This window comes from Vipera berus, assembly GCF_964194415.1.
Source record: "Vipera berus genome assembly, chromosome: 15".
Classification (NCBI taxonomy): Eukaryota; Metazoa; Chordata; class Lepidosauria; order Squamata; family Viperidae; genus Vipera; species Vipera berus.
The window spans coordinates 8803655-8823662 of NC_138218.1; the positions used below are offsets into that span (position 1 = coordinate 8803655).

Consider the following 20008-nt stretch of genomic DNA (forward strand, 5'->3'; position numbering starts at 1 on the left):
CTCCCTCCCTCCCTTCCTCCCTCCCTCCCTCCCTCCCTCCCTTCCTTCCTTCCTTCCTATCCTCCCTTCCTCCCTTCCTCCCTTCCTCCCTTCCTCCCTTCCTCCCTTCCTTCCTTCCTTCCTTCCTATCCTCCCTTCCTCCCTCCCTTCCTTCCTTCCTTCCTTCCTTCCTTCCTTCCTTCCTTCCTTCCTTCCTTTCCTCCCTCTCTCTTCCCATCTCCTTCCTTCCTTCCCTCCCTCCTCTCCTGTCTTCTTTCCATCCTCCCTCTCTCTTCCCATCTTCCTTCCTTCCCTCCCTCCTCTCCTGTCTTCCTTCCTTTCTTCCTCACTCTCTCTTCCCATCTTCCTTCCTTCCTTCCTTCCTTCCTTCCTTCCTTCCTTCCTTCCTCCCTTCCTCCCTCCCTCCCTTCCTCCCTCCTGCAGATCTGTAGAGCAAAATGTACCCCAAAGGCTTGCACATTTTGGGCAAGAGAGAACTCTTCCACAGAGCTTCTCACAAAACACACACACACACACACACACACACACACACACACACACACACACACAAAACCATGTATCTAATGAATATAAACTGAAGCTTGGTCCCCCACTCTAGTGTTTCTTTCCTCTGTAAAGCAGCTCCGATATCCCCAGCTCTATTCAATTACTTGAAAACATCCTTGAGATTCAATTATCTCCAGGCTGGCCTGACATAACGAGGAGGAGATAAAACCTAAAACAAGGTTTGGAAATCTCTAGGCAGGGAAAGCGGAGGAGGAAAGGACTCTGCTGTCTCTCAGGGCAGAACAGCGATGGGCGAGGCTAGCAGATGTTCTGCAGATGTTTTCTGCAGCCTGGAGGTGGGCGACGAAGCTGAGTTAAACCCGCCATCAAAGCTTTTGCTTCCCGGCTTCAGGATCTGGGGAATGAAACCTCCGCAAGGAAACAACCAAGCTCAGAGAGCGCCAAGGCCTTAAAATGTCTTCTTTCCAACAAAAGGTTTGCCAAGGACTCCAGACACAGGAACATGATAAAAGAAAAATTTATTGGAACGTCAGCTGATAAACAAGGACACTTTAGAATTCAGACACGTTTTTCACTGACTCTTTTTTTTTTGTACATTTTATTAAGAGCACTTTTGGTAAACGGGCTTAAAGAAAATGGCCTTTGGTTTTTATTTGGAGCGGGGAGGATACCTTCATTTGGATCCTAGAATTGCGAGCTGAGTTAAAATGACCATGAAATTAAAGTGGCCGGATCCCACTTGTAATTTCTGAGAACGTGAAAGATGGTACAATATTTCAACAGAGGCTCATTTGTTCAGACAACTGAAGTTTTCATCGGACAGGCTTATGATGTTTCTAACTACCGGACCACAGTTCTCTTTCCCTGTGATTAAAACTTAACACACAGTGCGGAATACAGTACAATAATTACAGTTAACCACAATGCTATTCAGTGACAATTACCTATAGTCCTGATTTCAACCAGATACCAACTTTACAAAATACACAATGCAAACATACAAGGGGCTAAAACATCCACGTGGCATATTAGCAAAAAGCTTAAGATTTAGCACAAACCTTGTACTTGAAAGGAAGCCTCTGGCATTTATTTATTGGTCTTTCAGATGAACTATTCTAAACTTGCCGAGAACGTGGTAGGAGAGACAGGTCTATGGGGAAGGCCCAAATGTTAAATTAAGCTTCCCTTCAGGTAGCTGTATTTTTTATTTTTATTTTTTTATTTTAATTCCATTTATATCCCACCCTTCTCCGAAGACTCAGGGCGGCTTACAAGCTTAGCAGTATCACCATGCAGCTGATCACAGACGTCTTAAAATAAATGTCAAGCCTCTTAGCTTTTAGGAAGTAATACACTTAAGCTCAGCTAAAGATGCAAAGGCGCCAGCGTCATTTCTGGGAACGAGATACCCATCTTTACGGGTTTTTATTTTTCTGGGAAAATAAAATAAATCAAAACCAGGAAATGAAATACCATCATCTTTTTTAAAAAAAATGGTTTAAAAAAAAACAACTCTCCGTTTTCTATATGTAAAAAATGTAGATAGCAAAACCTGATAAGAGAGAGGCATTGGGTTACATGGATCACTAAGGCAAGGAGTCCCTTGTGTGTAACATAATACGTAGCTAACAAGCATATTCTCTCCATAACTACAATCTGTGCGTTGTTACAATCTCTGGCAACAAGGCCGCTATGGAAGCTGTCTCCCATGAGAGAAAACAAAGAAAATATTTTTGTTAAAAAAATGACTCTCCCTACAAAGAGGTGCAAGGCACTCAAAAATCTGTCTTTAAACTTCTTACATATAGATTTTTTTGCATGAAGCCGGCGGGGGGGGGGGGGGAAACATAATTGATGGCTTTGAGGATTAGACAGGCCAGATTATATAGAAAGAAGAGAATTATCTTGCAACTAAGAGATAAATTTATAATTGTACTCCTAAATGCTGTAAAGGAAGACTGGGAACTTTTTTTCTTTCTTTTTTTTCTATTCTCCTTTCTTGCCTGTTCTTCCTTGATATTAGTTCGCATCCATTTTTGTCCTCCTTTCGGAAAAAGCTTTACTAAAAATTATATAGGTATTTATAATAAAAAGAAATCTCTCTTTTAAAGAAGAGAACGGGAAGAAGCAAAATGGGGAGCCTATATTTATCCAGGCCGGACAACAGAGAAGATCCAGCTGATGCAAAATACTTATGAACTCTACAAAGGATGCAATTTCTCTCCTAGCCAGAGGCTGACTTTTGCTTTTAATCTAGCTTCCCACCGAGAGGCCCGTCCTCTCCTTCACCAACGTGGCTGCCTTCGTTAGTGCCTCGTTGTCATAATCCCTTGCAGAATGTCTATGGGCAGGGGGAAGACGATGGTGGAATTCTTCTCGGCCGCAATGGTGGTGAGGGTCTGAAGATAACGAAGTTGGAGGGCGGCGGGAGACTCCATGATGACAATTGAGGCTTCCTTCAGTGCCCGGGAAGCGTTCATTTCGCCCTCCGCAGCGATCACCTGGAAGGGGAAAAAAAATGAAGTAAAAAGTCCCATATCCAACAAAGTGTCCGGAAGACAAATGGATTCAAGATAGAATGATGTTTGCGGAAAAGACCTTGGGAGACGGAGGAAGAGAGACAGCCAGGGCAACAGTCAGAGAAGAGGCAGTCGAGCCCAGGGAAGGACAAGAGGGGTGGCAAACATCTCAGTAGGAACTCCCCCTAGTTTCTTGGGCTGTAAAAATGACAGGGGGGGAATCTTGTGGCACACGAACCATTCAGAAGGAGGCTTCAGCCCTCCCCAACGAAATTGAGCCTTCACGTTTGAGATTGATGGAGTGGGAGTCTAAAATCAACCTTACTCAACCTTGCCGGTGGACTCGGCAAAAGGGACCTGGCGACCTCAACAAATGGACATTTAGGACCTCAGGTACCTTTCCCTGCTGAAATGAAAATTGCAGGGGGAAATAAAAACATCAGGGCCGCTAACTCCATGGAAGGTAAACCCCCCCCCAAAAAAAACATACAAAGAACGGTTGCTGGCATTGGGTGTGTCTAGTCCAGAGGTCTTCAAACTCGGCCCTTTTATGACTCATGGACTTCAACTCCCAGAATTCCTCAGCCAGGCAGACTGGCTGAGGAATTCTGGGAGTTGAAGTCCATGAGTCATAAAAGGGCCGAGTTTGAAGACCCCTGGTCTAGTCTAATGAAGAGAAGGACGAGGGGGGACATGATAGCAGCCTTCCAATATTTGAGGGGCTGCCCCAAAGAAGAGGGAGTCAAGCTGTTCTCCAAAGCATTTCCTGAAGGCAGAACGAGAAGCAACGGATGGAAACTAATCAAGGAGAGAAGCAACCTGGAACTAAGGAGGAATTTCCTGACAGTGGGAAAAATTAATCGGTGGAACGACTTGCCTCCAGAAGTTCCATCACTAGTGGTTTTTAAGAACAGACTGGCCACTTGTCTGAAATGGTATAGAGCTTCCTGCCTGAGCAGGGGGTTGGGCTAGGTGACCTCCAAGGTCCCTTCCAACTTTATCGTTATTGTTATTGAAGGTGGAATGCACCTACCCACATTCCACGCTTTTGATGAAGAAACCTCTACATTCTTGTGGCTTTTCCTCTTGACTATCCAGACTACTTTCCCCAATTAGCCTATTAGCAAAGGGTGGGTTTAAAGGTTTAGAAGGATATGTCATGGAGGAAAATAGCACGTATGGGGAGAGTAGGTCTGGGGTGCTCACATGTTGTCTTCCCAAAGTTTCGGCCCTCTAGATCAGATTTAGCTTTCAGGACTCTCTTTCTTGCTAGTATGCTTGTTTTTCTCGCGGGACACCACTTGTGCTTCCTGTCTTCCTCTTTTTTGCGGTGGCGACAACAAGCACACTAAGGCGCTTAACCTTGTGGTTTTCCTGTGCACCTGCAGTCACACATATTAAGTAAACCTAAACCGTTGCATGTTCCAACCGATGAGGAACAGAAAGTCTTTGATGGTCCTAAGACACGGGATCTCATTTAAATGAAGCTCCAGTCCTATTAAAATAGCATTTCCAGACCTGTAATCAACGGCCCCGCTCAATTATGCACCTGTTTACCAATCGGGGGGGGGGGGGAAGGATAGGAGGGGAAAAAAAATCCTACTCAAGTTGAATGAAAAGGCTGGCCGGAATAATGAATTAACACATTATATACATGATCCCTTCTAGTGAAACTTCAGTTGTTCCATCTCCCCCTGAAAGGATACAGATCCAATCCAATCAATATCCACCACTACCCACCTTGGCCCTGGCTTCCCGAGTGGCTTCGGCTTCAGCCGCCATGGCTCTTTGAAGCTGGACAGGTAACTTGACGTCCTTGATCTCCACTCGCTCCACTTTTATGCCCCAGTCATCCGTGGCGTCGTCCAAAGTGGCCTGGGAGGGAGGGAGGGAGGGAGGAAGGAAGGAAGGAAGGAAGGATGGTTGGAAGGAGGAAGGAAGGAAGGATGGTTGGAAGGAGGAAGGGGGGAAGGAAGGGAGGGAGGGAGGGAGAAAAGGAAGGGAGGGAGGGAGGGAGAAAGGAAGGAAGGATGGTTGGAAGGAAGGTAGGAAGGTTGGAAGGAGGAAGGAAGGAAGGAAGGAAGGAAGGAAGGAAGAATGGTTGGAAGGAGGGAGGGAGGAAGGAAGGGAGGGAGGGAGGGAGGAAAGGAAGGGAGGGAGAAAGGAAGGAAGGATGGTTGGAAGGAAGGAAGGTAGGAAGAGGGAGGGAGGAAGGGAGGGAGGGAGGGAGGGAGGAAAGGAAGGGAGGGAGGGAGGGAGAAAGGAAGGAAGGATGGTTGGAAGGAAGGAAGGTAGGAAGGAAGGTTGGAAGGAGGAAGGAAGGAAGGATGGTTGGAAGGAGGAAGGGAGGAAGGAAGGGAGGGAGGGAGGGAGAAAGGAAGGTTGGGAGGAAGGAAGGAAGGAAGAATGGTTGGAAGGAGGGAGGGAGGGAGGGAGGGAGGAAGGAAGGAAGGAAGGAAGGAAGGAAGGAAGGAAGGAAGGAAGGAAGGAAGGAAGGAAGGAAGGAAGCCAGGAGGGACGGAGGGAGGGAGGGAAGGAAGGAGATGGGAGATGGTAAGTCCTCCAACTCATTCCCTTTCATTTAGTGACCGCTCAAAGTTACAACGGCTCTGACAAAACTGACTTACGACCTTTTCCACACTGATGCCCACAGCAGCGTCCCCGTGGCCATACAATCAAAATCCGGGTGCTTGGCAACTCGCTCGTATTTGCGACGGTTTCCGTTTCATGGGATTCCCCTTTTGAGGCCTTCTGAAAACCGCAGCCCGTGGGGAAACCGGATCGACTGAACGGCTGTGTTACTCACTTAAGAACCACTTAACCACTGTGGCCAGAAAGGCCATACAAATGGAGCAAGACTCGCTTAGCAATGGGAAATTTTGGGCTCCGTTGTGGTCGTAAGTCGAGAACTACCTGTAGCAGCCCCATATCATCTCAATATGTGGGCATCCCCACATCTTCCAACGGTCCTGTTTTTTTAGGTGGGCCAAATCTTTCCGTCTGAGCTCCAAAATTTGCTTACTTGCATGCTGTGTGCAATTTCCTCCCGGTCGGAGAGGATCTGAGAAAGGTTTTTGGTCCCCAACACATTCCTGAGCGTCGTCTGAGCCAGCAGCCGAGTAGCTGAGTCTGCGTTGGTGATGTTGGCGACGGCCAGGGTGGCATTCTGCACCCGGTAGTAGACCACCCCATCCACGTTCACCGTCACGGAATCCTTGGTGAGAATCTGAGCGAGAGAGAGAAGGAGGCCAGGAGAGTCAGCGCTTGTTTACAAACTGTTAGTAAGGCTGACACCGCAGCTTATTTCCAAACAAACAGGAGAGCTTGCTTTGGGGAAATCAGCTAATTAATCAAAGGAGTTCCAGACTATTACATAATTCTTCGTTGAGAGCTTTTCAGCTGGGGGCCATCACTTGTCAAGAGTTTGGGGAACCCCTGAACCCCCACTGCCTTCTAGCACAGAAGACGTTACCTAGATGGGTAAAGAAACGTCTACAAGAAAACAACCAAGCTCAAGGAGCACCACGGATGTCATAGAAAGAGAAACACAGAGAAGCAGGGATTAGCACCAGACAAACCACCAAGCAGAAAACAATACCTTAATCAAGGAAATACCAAGAGGGGAAAAAACACATTCCCATCAACAATTAGAGCAAGCCACTAGTGAATAAAATCAGAGCAAACCCCACTCCCTTCTAGCACTGATGATGTTCCCTAGTTGGGTCATAAAACATCTGCAAGAAAACAAGCTCAGAGAGCACCAAGGACCTCACAGTCCTCCTCCTCCTCCTCCTCCTCCTCCTCCTCCTCCTCCTCCTCCTCCTCCTCCTCCTCCTCCTCCTCCTCCTCCTCCTCCTCCTCCCAAACCCCACTCCCTTCTAGCACTGATGATGTTCCCTAGTTGGGTCATAAAACATCTGCAAGAAAACAAGCTCAGAGAGCACCAAGGACCTCACACTCCTCCTCCTCCTCCTCCTCCTCCTCCTCCTCCTCCTCCTCCTCCTCCTCCTCCTCCTCCTCCCAAACCCCACTCCCTTCTAGCACTGATGATGTTCCCTAGTTGGGTCATAAAACATCTGCAAGAAAACAAGCTCAGAGAGCACCAAGGACCTCACAGTCCTCCTCCTCCTCCTCCTCCTCCTCCTCCTCCTCCTCCTCCTCCTCCTCCTCCTCCCAAACCCCACTCCCTTCTAGCACTGATGATGTTCCCTAGTTGGGTCATAAAACATTTGCAAGAAAACAAGCTCAGAGAGCACCAAGGACCTCACAGTCCTCCTCCTCCTCCTCCTCCTCCTCCTCCTCCTCCTCCTCCTCCTCCTCCTCCTCCTCCTCCTCCCAAACCCCACTCCCTTCTAGCACTGATGATGTTCCCTAGTTGGGTCATAAAACATTTGCAAGAAAACAAGCTCAGAGAGCACCAAGGACCTCACAGTCCTCCTCCTCCTCCTCCTCCTCCTCCTCCTCCTCCTCCTCCTCCTCCTCCTCCTCCTCCCAAACCCCACTCCCCTCTAGCACTGATGATAGTTGGGTCATGAAACGTCTGCAAGAAAATCAGCCAAGCTCAAGGAGCACTAAGGACCCCCTCATTTCAACCCTGAGCCCCTGATTTTCATTCGTTCCACCAGGACCTGAAGACCTGGCTCTTTGAGCTTTCCGGCCAGGACTGAGAATTTTAATTTTTAACTTATTGTAATTGGGTTTTAATTAGAGTTACAGGGGTTTTATATTTTACTCAAGGATAATTTAATTATTTTAATTGTTATTAACTTTTCTGTATTGTAGTGTTATTTTTAATTGCCTTGTGAACCGCCCTGAGTCCTATGGGAGAAGGGCGGTATATAAGTTCAATAAATAAATAAATATTCTCCTTTATTCTCCTTTGGCCTTCCGAATTGCAGAGATGCCCCCAAAGTTTGATTCGATACCCACAGAAGTTAACTACAGAGTTTCCTGGGCCGCTTAGGAAAGCCACCTGCCTAATTTGCACCCGTGCCGTGCCACACTTTACATTTATATTAAAAAAAAAGTTCCTGATGAAGTTTGGAGCAGTCACAAGGGTGTGCCTGGTATCTGTGGGGGAATGAGTTCCCAGGGGTTAGTGTGTACCTGGCACATGGTTGGCATGACATTGCAAAACACAAGTTAACCCTTAAGTGGCAAGGAGTTCCCTCGGCTGGGTTTTTTCCACCCTTCGGAGCCTGCATCTCAACTCACCTCGAAGGCTAAAACAGTTTGCAATATACAGAGAGCCCTCAACTTACAACCGTTCATTTAGCGACCGTTCCAAGAGACAACAGCACTGGGGGAGGGGAAGCGGCATTTGGCCATTTTTTCACAGCTACGGCCTTCGACCTGATCCAGGAGGAGTCGGGGGAAGAGGAAGACGAGGAGGAAGAAAAGAAAGAAGAGGAGGAAGGCCTTCCGAATCTTCTCAGAGGCAAGCAAATAAGAAGGGTCTCCATAAACCAGGAATACACAAGCATTTAATAATAAATAATAATAAACCTTTATTGTCAAAGTACAACATGTGTACATTGAGATTAGCTGAGCCTCCCCCTGTGCTCTCTCCCCCCAACACACAGTGACAACAAACCCTCCATCCTACCACACCATGTGAACCAACTACACCACACACCAGCCTCCCAAGTCAATTCTGCATAAGATTATGTCCCATTTAAAAGCCTAACAGCCCACGGATAAAAGCTATTTTTCAGCCTGTTGGTACGGCTGGCTATATTCCTATATCTCCTACCGGATGGTAGGAGAGTAAAGAGATACCGTCCAGGGTGTGAGTCATCCCTGAGAATTTTCCTCACTCTTCCAAGGCAACGAGCCCTGGCGAGGTCATCCAGTGGTGTCAGGGGACAGCCCACAATGTCTTGTGCTGTGCTCACCACCCTCTGTAATACTTTCCTATCCGCGGCTGTCAGACCAGCATACCAAACCACAATACCATACGAGAGGACGCTCTCTATAGTAGACCGGTAAAAGAGGTTGCTTTGCATTTCAGTAACCTGCTCAGCTCCTCCTGCAGTGCCCCAATTTTCTCAGCCACCCAGCAGATCAAGAAGTGAAACTCTGCAGGAAAACCCCCACCGTGTGCAGCTGTGCATCGAACTGGCATCTCAACAGCAAAATTTGCCCCTGCAGTGTGGGCTGGAGAATCCGGTGGGAGATGGGAAGTAGAGACTATTTCTATCCAGTATGCTCGGGGTCCCTTGGACTGTGAGTCTCTTGGACTGCAAGGAGATCAAACCGGTCGGTCCTAGAGGAGATCAACCCTGACTGCCCTTTAGAAGGCCAGATCCTGAAGCGGAAACTCAGATATACTTTGGCCACCTAATGAGAAGGAAGGACTCACTGGAGAAGAGCCTCATGCTGGGAAAGGTTGAGGGCAAGAGAAGAAGGGGACGACAGAGAAGGAGGTGGCTGGATGGAGTCCCTGAAGCATGAGGCATGAGCTTAAATGGACTCCAGAAGATGGTAGAGGACAGGAAGGCCTGGAGGAACGTTGTCCATGGGGTCGCGATGGGTCAGACACGACTTTGCAGTTAACAACAACAGAGTGGAATTGAGGCCTTTGAACTATGGTGCTGGAGAAGACTCCTGCGAGTCCCTTGGACTGCAAGGCGATCAAACCGGTCAGTCCTAGAGGAGATCAACCCTGACTGCTCTTTAGAAGGCCAGATCCTGAAGCTAAAACTCAAAATACTTTGGCCACCTAATGAGAAGGAAGGACTCACTGGAGAAGAGCCTCATGCTGGGAAAGATTGAGGGCAAGAGAAGAAGGGGACGACAGAGAATGAGGTGGCTGGATGGAGTCCCTGAAGCAGGAGGCGTGAGCTTAAATGGACTCCAGAAGATGGTGGAGGACGGGAAGGCCTGGAGGAACGTCGTCCATGGGGTCGCGAGGGGTGGTGGTGAGGGGACTGAGGAAGAGAAGCCAAGCGATCAAGTGAAGGGAAGACTTACTTCCTGTGGTGGAATATCAAAGGAGATGGTCCTCATGTCCACTTTGATGATGTTGTCCGTACAAGGCAAGACAAAAAACAGCCCTGCAGGGGGGAAAGATATTGAATTTAGGGGCACCGGGCCCATGGAAGATATTTCATCCAACTTTCCCCCCACCCGGTCCCTTCTGTATTCCTCACAATTCCCAAAAATAGCCGGTCATCAGAGGGCATCGCGAGGGTCATTCTGCCTTAGTCTAAACTTCACCAGAGTCCCATTTTATGAAATATTGAAAGATGGAACACGAACCATGGAGCAAAGGAGACATAACCATACAGAATAACAGAGTTGGAAGGGACCTTGGAGGTCATCTAGTCCAACCCTCTGCTCAGGCAGGAAACCTTATACCATTTCAGGCAAATGGCTGTCCAGTCTCTTCTTAAAAACCTCCAGTGTTGGAGCATTCACCACTTCTGGAGGCAGGTTGTTCCACAGCTTAATTGTTCTCACTGTCAGGAAATTTCTCTTTAGTTCTAGGTTGCTTCTCTCCTTGATCAGTTTCCATCCGTTGCTTCTTGTCCTGCCTTCTGCTGCTTTGGAGAAAAAAATTGACTCCCTCTTCTTTTTGGTAGCCCCTCAAATACTGGAAGACCGCTATCATGTCACCCCTAGTCCTTCTTTTCTCTAGACTAGACTTCCATATGGATGGAAACTACCAAGAAATGCGCTATATGGTTTTCCAGCACACACACAACTCCTCCCCCCTCCGTGTGCCATATTCACAACTCACCTGGCCCCTTTGCACCTCCTTTTAGGATACGTCCAAGTCTGAAGATGATGGCCCGCTCATATTCCTTGACAATCTGTAACAGAGAGAAGAGGAAGCCACAGTTGGTTTTCAAAGCATTGCTTTAAATAATCTATTCAGCCCAGTCTATTTTTCCCCCCAGTCTTCACATCTAGCATGTGTGGACCAAAATATAGAGGACCAGATCACACAGGACCACACAGGAATGTCAAAAACTCTGTTTTTGATGCAAAGGTAATTTATTAAGATCAGAAGAGGTCCGAATTGGTGCTGTAGTTAAAACATCAGGCTGGAAACTTGGTGGAGCAGTGGGCTGATGCCTCCTTAAGTAACACCAGCTGCCTGCAATTAGTGCAGGTTCGCATCCCACCAGGCTCAAGGTTGACTCAGCCTTCCATCCTTCCGAGGTAGGTAAAATGAGGACCCAGATTGTTGGGGGCAATAAGCTGACTTTGTAATAATGCCGCTTGGGGTGTGTGTGAAAGCCCTAACAAGCAGGCATATACATAGAATGAAGGCTACTGCTAAGCTTGTAAGCCGCCCTGAGTCTTCGGAGAAGGGCGGGATATAAATGTAATTAAAAACCAAAACAAAACTAGGAGACCGTGAGTTCTAGTCCCACCCGAGACATGACAGAGGATTGAGTGGCATTGGGCTAATCACCAGGAGACGGTGAGTTCTAGTCCTGACGTAGGCACAAAAGCCGGCTGGGTGACTTTGGACCAATTGGCAGGAGACAGTGAGTTCTAGTCCTGCCTTAGCCATGAAAGCCAGCTGGGTGACTTTTGGCCAATCACCAGGAGACGGTGAGTTCTAGTCCTGCCTAAGGCCTGGGTGACCTTGAACAGTCACTCTCTCAGGCTGGGACAAATTACAGGGACCTCTCCAGGCATTTGCTAGAAGTCAACATTAACTCAAAGGGAGCAAAATCAAATAAATCAAATCAAATAAAGGAAGGAATGACAAAAGACACTGATGTTGACGAGAAAGAGAGAGAGAAAGAGAGAGAGAGAGAGAGACTCTGTGGTTTGCAAACAATCAAAGGACACCAAAGTCTCAAGTTCACTGCCATTCCTTCCATTTACAAAAACAGTTGAAATAGGAAGAGACGGGAACTCGCAGCCTAGTTTGAGGAAGTCATCTCATGAATATTGTGGTTTTTTTTAAAAAAACTTTTTTTTCTTACCTTTATGCACAACCAAATGGAAACAGGGGCCGTGATGGCCACTAGCATGAATGAAAATATGACCAGGAGCCAGCCACAGAAACCAAGGCTGCCGGATGTACCATCTACAAGAAAAGAAAAGAAAAAGAGATTTTTTTTTCATTTTACGGCCTATCTTGCCAAAATTACTAAGTGGATCCCTGCGGTTGTTAAGTTGGTAACACGGTCGTTAAATGAATCCGGCTTCCCCATCGGCTTTGCGTGTCAGAAGGGTGCAAAAGGGGAATCATGTGATCCCGGGACGTTGCAACTGTCGTATGTACAAGCCAGTTGCCGAGCGTCTGAATTTTCATCACGTGACCACAGGAAGCCGCAACAGTCAGGAGCGTGGAAAGAGAAGTCACTTTTGTTCAGAGCTGTTGCAACTTCAACCGCTAAACAAATGGTTGTAAGTGGAGAGCTACCCTTTATTTTTATTTTTCAAAACCGCTGCAGAAGTGAACAGAAATGAACTTCCGCTCTCCAGCAATATGGAGAGGTTTCTGTTTGCAGAACTGAAACGCAACCTGCTATCCTGAAGATACAGGAAATGGCCTGATCCGTCTCTAGTTCTGGTGGTATATAGGGCAACGTTTTCATGATCACAACATTTCTTTCATCGCGATTCCATGGGAGAGTGAAGCAGGAGCAGGAAACAACGGCAACTTTTGATTCGAAAAGAAAAAAAGAGAGAGAGAGAGAGAGAAGAAGGAAGGGAAGTTTTTGGGAGAAACGGACCCTGGATTCTAACCGAGGAATGTTCTGACTGAAGAAAGTTCAACAGTCATGGCTGTGAACTTTCAAAATCCTGGACTGACCGTGTGGGAAAGAGAGAAGGGAAACAAACAAGCAAGCAAGCAAAAAAAATAAAATAAATAAAGGCAGGAAGGGAAGCGTCAATTAAGGGCTTGGCAGAGGCATTTTCCCAGGCTAGTTCATTCTCTCCGGCATCATTCATGAAAAGAGCTTGGTCTGAACCATCTCCAAGAAGCCTACAAAGGGAAAAAAATGGAACGGTTATTTGCTCCGAGGTCCACACTTGAAAAGCCTCTGCTTAATCGTGGCTTAATCCTGCTTCTTATTAGTTAGTTCAACTGTTCAGCCAGTTGCCCAGAAAAGGTATAGAACACTCCCTTTGTTGGATCTACTCAAGCAAAGGCTGGACACTCAACTGAGTCTAGGATGTTTTGATTGGCATTCCTTCCGAGACTAGGTTTCTTTCCTGCATGGTGTGTCAACATGACACCTGACATCATGGTTAAGGTCAGGTCATAAAACAGGACATGAAGTGACAGTGAATGAAAAGGCCATATAGATAGATGGATGTCTCCTTCCAGACTAAGAAGCTTCTTCTTCTTCTTCTTCTTCTTCTTCTTCTTCTTCTTCTTCTTCTTCTTCTTCTTCTTCTTCTTCTTCTTCTTCTTCTTCTTCTTCTTCTTCTTCTTCTTCTTCTTCTTCTTCTTCTTCATCTTCTTCCTCTTCCTCTTCTTCTTCTTCTTCTTCTTCTTCCTCTTCTTCTTCTTCTTCTTCTTCTCCTTCTCCTTCCTCCTCCTCCTCTTCCTCCTCCTCTTCCTCTTCCTCTTCCTCCTTCTTCTCCCCACCCTCTCCCCTCCTCCTCCTCCCCCCCCATCACAATAATATTTCAGACCGCCAATATTCAGGGAAATATTTTCTACCCTGAAAACCAAGGGGGTGGGGGGGAAATGATTGCAGAAATCTGCTACTCACGCTACATTTTAAGATTAAATTTTGGAATTTCATCAAAGCAAGTTGCCACGGCCCATTTGCTTCAGGCCTAAGAGGGGGAGCATGAAAATGCAGTCTCAATTTATCCAGCATTAAATAGGATTGCATTTTGCAGGGGTGGTGGTTATAGAAACAATATGTTTCAGGAGTGATAAGCCCTCATCGCCAGCTCTCATCCTGCAGACACCCAATTTTATTAATTGGCCAGGATGCTTTAGAGCTTTTTTTTTTTTTACGGAAAAAACACTTAGCAAAGCTTCAAATGAGAACTGAACGTGTTATTGCCAAGGTGGCACCTCTTATGCATATTTAAATGGACAGAGTCCAAGTATTTATTCAACTAAGAAGGACGTAGTTGATGCGGTGGTTCAGGAAGTTGCGAAGAGTCAGGCCCAATTTAACAACAACAATAAAGAAAGGCTTAACCTGGGATGGCAACAACACAGCAACAGATGGAAACTAGTCGAGGAGAGAAGCAACCCGGAACTAAGGAGAAATTTCCTGACAGTGAGAACAATTAACCAGTGGGACAACCTGCCTCCAGAAGCTGTGAATGCTCCAACACTGGAAGTTTTTAAGAAGAGACTGGACAGCCATTTGTCTGAAATGGTATAGGCTTTCCTGCCTGATCAGGAGGTTGGACTAGATGACCTCCAAGGTCCCTTACAATTATTATTATTATTATTATTATTATTATTATTATTATTATTATTATTATTATTATTATTATTATTATTATTATTATTATTATTACTTTACTTTCAGGACATTTGACTGTTAAGCCAAGGAGGAGGACACTCAGTAAAGCGACAACTAAACCAGCATCCAAACCTCAATCCCTCATTTTTTCTTACAGTCATGGACCAGCATGACAAATAAAACCATTCAAAGCATGAACACCAATTTTAAAATGAAAATAAGGACAGACAGAATAGTTGGTTGCGATTGGGGGTGTATTCTCCGTGTGCGGTTTGCCTCATTTTGCACGCGACGTAACAAAGTTTGGCCGCAATTCAGAGAAACCATTTTAATAATAGTAATGATGATGATGATGATGGAAGGGACCTCAAGGTCATCTAGTCCAACCCCCTGCTTTGCACTGTAGTCCTTGACCTACGGCCACAGCTGAGCCCAAAATTTCTGTTGCTAAGTGAGACATTCGTTAAGTGAGTTTTGACCCCATTTTCCGACCTGGCTTGACCCAGTGTTTAAACGAATCACTGCAGTTGTGAAGTGTGTCACAGGGTCGTGAAGTGAACCTGGCTTTCCCAGTGACTTTGCTTGTCAAAGGTCACAAAAGGAGGATCACGTGACCCTGGGACGCTCCAACCGTCATAAGTACAAGTCAGTTGCCAAGCGTTTGAATTTTGACAACGTGACCCTGGGGACGCTGCAACGGTCCTAAGTGTGAAAAACGGTCCTCAGAGTCCCTTTTTTCCAGGGCCGTTGCAGCTCTGAATGGTCACTAAATGAACTGCTGTAACTCGAGGACTATTTATACTAAACCAGTCAATCTGTCAGCTGGATGTTCGCCTGCCGTCTATACCCTACTACGCGAATAACAAACGACTTAACAGAAAAATACGACTAATAAAAACCCCGTAGAAGAGCGTAAAAGTGATTAAAAAAATATTATTAAGAATAAAAAAGATCGAATTGGAATTCTAAAACCCACTGTTAAAAAAACAAATGCTGTAGTCCAGAGGGACACAGTCTCAGCTCACATGGTTGTTGTTGTTGTTGTTGTTGTTGTTGTTGTTGTTGTTATTATTATTATTATTATTATTATTATTATTATTATTATTATTATTATTATTATTATTTTATTTGTATCGGGGGGGAGGGCAAAACTGCTGCAGGAAGTTTGTCCCAAACAGTTTCTCCCAAACAGAAATTCTCTTTTCCTTTACAGCTGCCTGAACTCTCTACCCTGTTTCACAACAACATCAGGCTTACCAAAGCCAGCCCATGTAGAGCTGGCTGAAAGTCCAAAGTTTCCAAGTCCTAGGATTGTGATGGCCTTAAAACACACACACACACACACACACACACAGAGAGAGAGAGAGAGAGAGAGAGAGAGAGAGAGAGAATTCAAGGCTATCCCGCTGCAATCAAAGAGAGGCACAGCTGAAGGGAGAATCACTTGTGCGTAAATGCAAAAAAAAGAATAAAAATAAATCTCTTTCCCAATCCAGACCCAGATATTCTGGGAAGAAGAATCAAGGATCCTGGATTGGCCCTTTGTGAATCTTGCAATCCTTTCGAAGCAGCGCTGGGGAGATTCTAGCCTTGCGCAATCCTGAAAAGGGGGTGGGGAATTTGCAGAGAAGGAAGAAGCTGGGCATGGAAAAATAACAGCTCTTCAAAACCCCAAATTTGTTTCTACCCATTTAACACTGCAGGTGTCCTTCTTCCCTTCTCTCCGAGCCACAAAATGGCAGGCGAATCTGAAACAAATGAGAAACGAGAAGCTGACAGATAGCTCTTAAGTTTGGTATTTGCCAGCCCCTCCCTCAAAAAAAAACCCCACTGGTCAATGCTCGGAAGTCTTCTTCCCTCCGTTTCTGCGTCCTCCTAGCAGGTTGTCCCCAATTTGGGGTTTGGGTCTCAAGGACAACCTTCAGCTTTTTCCCATGGCCTCAGTCCAACAGAAGAAGAGATAAGGGCAGAGCAGAAGAAGGCAGGGCCGCTGAAGATGAGCCAGGAAGCCAAAAAAAAAAAATTGAGACATGCTTAGGAGTTTTGCCAAAAGGTTTGGGGTGGGGTGGGGACACTCGGAAGAAGGACTGATGAACCATGTCAAATCAGCAATGTGGGGCTTCCGAACGTCTGGCAATTGTGTAAAAGATGGAATTTGCCAAAGCTCCCTTGAAGGAACTTCTCTTTAGAAAGGCTTACGCAATAAGTAGCTTGCTTTCCGTTGTTTTGAAGGACATCTCCTAGCTTCTTTCATAACCGCTGGCCGAGATTGCCGGTCATGTCTGAAGCCCTGCCTGTTACGTTCCTCAAAAAAGGTATCTATTAAAATGTCTACGGAGCATTCTTGATCATCCAGGTCACGCTTTTTCCCCCAAAAGGCTTTTCTAAAAGCAACTGGACTTCCTTGGTGGGTTTCCCCCCCACCCCCCCCACCTTGGAAATGTGGACGCTTGTCATTCTAGAAGCATCTTCAGTTGAAGAACTGAACAACAACAACAACCCCAACAAAGTCTGCTTGCCTTTTTAAAAGCTCCCCTGAGTATCTCTTGGAACTTGCTGATCCCGGGGACAAGATTGAACCTTCAGCCCACAGGAGAGAGTAGGTTAAAGGAGCGTTCGTTGTGGCTGTTGTAACCCTGTTGTAACCTTGTGTCTTGATCAAGCCACGAAGGCTGGATTGGTGCACCACCCTGGATCATAAAAGGGTTGCACCACCTTATGGCTGAGTCAGATACACACTTCCTCGGATGCCTACAAGTTATGGGATCATCACGTATTATATCTCACCTAGCATCTCTGGGCGACTTGGAGAGAAACCGTAGAGGAATGATAACATTTCCACAATTTTTTCCCCTATGCAGGTAGGGTGGAGATATTTTAAATATCAAATTCAGGGTTGCGAAAATTACCCTATTACTCACTTGCCACAAATCAACCAGAGGCCAAAATCATGGCACGTAGGCCATAAAGCTACCTGCCGTTCACAAACGTTAATGCTTATTTATAAGCTACTCAGCCTTGGAGATAGGACAGCCATGGGTTTGTTTTTAACGACAGCTCCCTCCATAAATTAAACGGCAAAAAAAAAAGCAAATAGAGTGATCTGGGAACATATCCCATTAAATGCCATTAAAAGTTATACTTTTAATTGCACTGCTGGTGCTTTAATCTGAGCCTTCAGGAACAGAATAACAAGAGTTGGAAGGGACCTTGGAGGTCTTCTAGTCCAACCCCCTGCTCAAGCAGAAAATCCTATACTGTTTCAGACAAAGAGGGCTGTCCAATCTCTTCTTAAAAACTTCCAGTGTTGGAGCATTCACCGCTTCTGGAGGCAGGTTGTTCCCCTGGTTAATTGTCCTCACTGTTAGGAAGTTTCTCCTTAGTTCTAGGTTGCTTCTCTCCTTGGTTAGTTTCCATCCGTTGCTTCTTGTCCAGCCTTCGGGCGCTTTGGGGGATAGCTTGGCTCCCTCTTCTTTGGGGCAGCCCCTCAAATACCAGAACACTGTGTTGCTACGCAACTAGGGACCTTTATAGGAAAATTTGCCTTCCTCTCTGCTTCCTATAACAAAAATCTCTGGAGGAGCTAAATAGCAATGTCTCTGTTTCTTCTTAGTGCAAGCAGCAGTTAAACGAAGACCCTGGGTAATTAGCAACAATTTGTGGAGTAAACAAATGAGTCTCTGGAGAACCCCTTTTTTCTTCTTATTCTTCTTTGGAAATTGCAGATTCCTCCAAAGAACTATTCCATCCCTTTGGCTTGGCGTCCCTAACTGGACCCTAACCGTTCTTGTGGTTGGTTTGTGGTTGGTTTTTTTTTACAACTTTTATTTTATTCAAATGATTAAAATACACAACAAAATTAAACGGAGAAAAACATGAAAAATGTGGATTTTTTTTTATTAAAAAAAAAAGACAGAAACGCATTAAACCGACAAAAGCAAACCGGACAAGCTCATTTAAAAAGTGGATTTTTTAAAAAAAAAATCCAAAAAAAGAGAGAAAAACACATATTTATCGCTCCTAGTCGGAACAATCAACAAATCTATTACGGCAATAAACCTTTCCCTCTTTGCCAAGCAGGCCCACCATTTATAAGCTGGTACACCTATTTGCGATGCACTCGACCTGTCATACTTTAACATGTATGAAAGGAGGGAGGGAGGGGGGAGGACACGGATGGTTAACAGGTTAAACAGCAGCCAAGTTAAACTTCAAAGCACAGCCTGTAATTCACTGGTAGAAAGTCCACATGATTCCTTATTTACCCTAAACCACCCCAATCGTTCTCTCTGACCGGTCCGGGATCAAAGACCCCGGGGGTCTTCATCACGAAAACTTCCCTTGGGTGCTTATTCATTTGAGGAATTCTTCCCAGCAATCCCGACTCGTTCCTTGTGATCCACGCTCACATGAGCGGGCCCTTGGCCAAGGGAAGGGGGCTTGGCATCCGCTGGGCCAGGCCAAAGTTAGCTCTGGTTCCGCCAGTCCCAAGAAGCCCATCCCAAGCCATGGAAGACCCTTCCCGCTGTCCACGGAAGACCCTTCCCGCTGTCTGGGTTGAGCACCTCCCTAGCTGATGGCTGGCGGTGGGGGCTCCGGCCAGGAACGGACACCCCACCCCACCCCACTGGTCTGCAGCCTCCAACGCAGAGGCTCTCCCCATTCCTGGCATTCCTTCCTGGCGGGTGCCCTTCCCCGCTTGGCCCCAGCCCAACGGGGGTCTTCTCCTGCCAAGGGGCTGGAGCAGAAAACCTGCCCGAGGGAGAGTTGGCTTTCGACCCAGGCTTGGTCTTCAGCACCACCGGGACGCCAAAGCCGGATTGAAAGAGGGGAGTGTGTGGGGGGGGGAGGTTGCAGCCCCCCCTTGGAGAGGGAATCACGCTGGCTTGGATCCTCAAAGAGGATCTGGAGGAGGCGAGGAGGCGCCCCCCCTCTCCAACCCCAGGACCCCCCACCCGAAGGCCGGGGCGGGAGGAGGAGGGCAAGCCAAGCAAGCGCCAGCAGCCAGATCCAACGACCCCTTCCCGGGGGCTCCGCTCGCCCAAGCCCCCCCCCTCGCCCCCCCCCCCGTCTCACCGATCTTGAGCGGTTCCCGCTGCCCGCGGCTGCCCTTCTCCGGATCGCTCATCTCGCTCGCCACCCGGGACGGAGCCACCCTGCCTTGCCACCCGCCGCGCCGTCTGGCTTCGCTCGGGCTTGTCCCCCCCCCCCAACACACACACACACACACCCCGATGGGCTCCGCCTCGCCCGCTCGGCCCCACCCGCCCGCCCGCCTCCCGCTCCGGCCCTCCCCAAGAGCTGGCGGAGCCTCCGCAGCCCGGCGCAGCGCCGTGGAGCGCGCTCGGGGCTGGGGGGGGGGGTCGTTTGTGTGTGTGGGGGGGCTAGGTTGGAAGAGAAGGGTATAACGTCGAGTGTGGGGGGAGGGAGATCTGGTGAGGTTTATTGCTCCGGGCAAGGAAACGTGGCTTAGCCGTGGCGCAAGGTGGGAAACGTGGTTTTAGCCGAATAGAGACGCTTCTCAGAGGGAGAGAGGGACGGCATGTAAATTGAATAAATAAATACGGGGGGGGG

The 20008-nt window shown here is 47.1% G+C and overlaps 1 protein-coding gene across 3 annotated transcripts; it reads right to left on the reverse strand.

Moving 5' to 3' along the window:
• Nucleotides 1-1008: 1008 nt before the first annotated feature.
• LOC308674945 (stomatin) lies at nucleotides 1009-19663 on the reverse strand. 3 transcript variants are annotated; one of them, XM_081339841.1, is made up of 8 exons: nucleotides 19511-19620; nucleotides 16123-16182; nucleotides 11972-12075; nucleotides 10768-10840; nucleotides 9999-10081; nucleotides 6049-6252; nucleotides 4767-4901; nucleotides 1009-3008 (listed from the first exon to the last, which is right to left on the reverse strand). In XM_081339841.1, the coding sequence occupies exons 1-8, from the start codon at nucleotides 19560-19562 to the stop codon at nucleotides 2814-2816; spliced, it is 906 nt and encodes a 301-aa protein (XP_081195967.1). In that variant the 5' UTR covers nucleotides 19563-19620; the 3' UTR covers nucleotides 1009-2813. The 3 variants fall into 3 exon arrangements, with proteins under 3 accessions (XP_081195967.1, XP_081195968.1, XP_081195969.1); XM_081339842.1 differs by lacking the exon at nucleotides 16123-16182 and having other exon boundaries at nucleotides 19511-19663; XM_081339843.1 differs by lacking the exon at nucleotides 19511-19620 and having other exon boundaries at nucleotides 16122-16145.
• Nucleotides 19664-20008: the final 345 nt, after the last annotated feature.

Excerpts from the sequence above, each read along its gene's own strand:
- LOC308674945 (XM_081339841.1), bottom strand. The coding sequence starts at position 19,562 with ATGAGCGATCCGGAGAAGGGCAGCCGCGGGCAGCGGGAACCGCTCAAG. Across the intron at positions 10,082-10,767 it reads AGGAGGTGCAAAGGGGCCAG|GGCTGTTTTTTGTCTTGCCT; the intron begins GTGAGTTGTGAA and ends TCCCCCCTGCAG. Across the intron at positions 3,009-4,766 it reads CTCGGGAAGCCAGGGCCAAG|GTGATCGCTGCGGAGGGCGA; the intron begins GTGGGTAGTGGT and ends TTCCCCTTCCAG.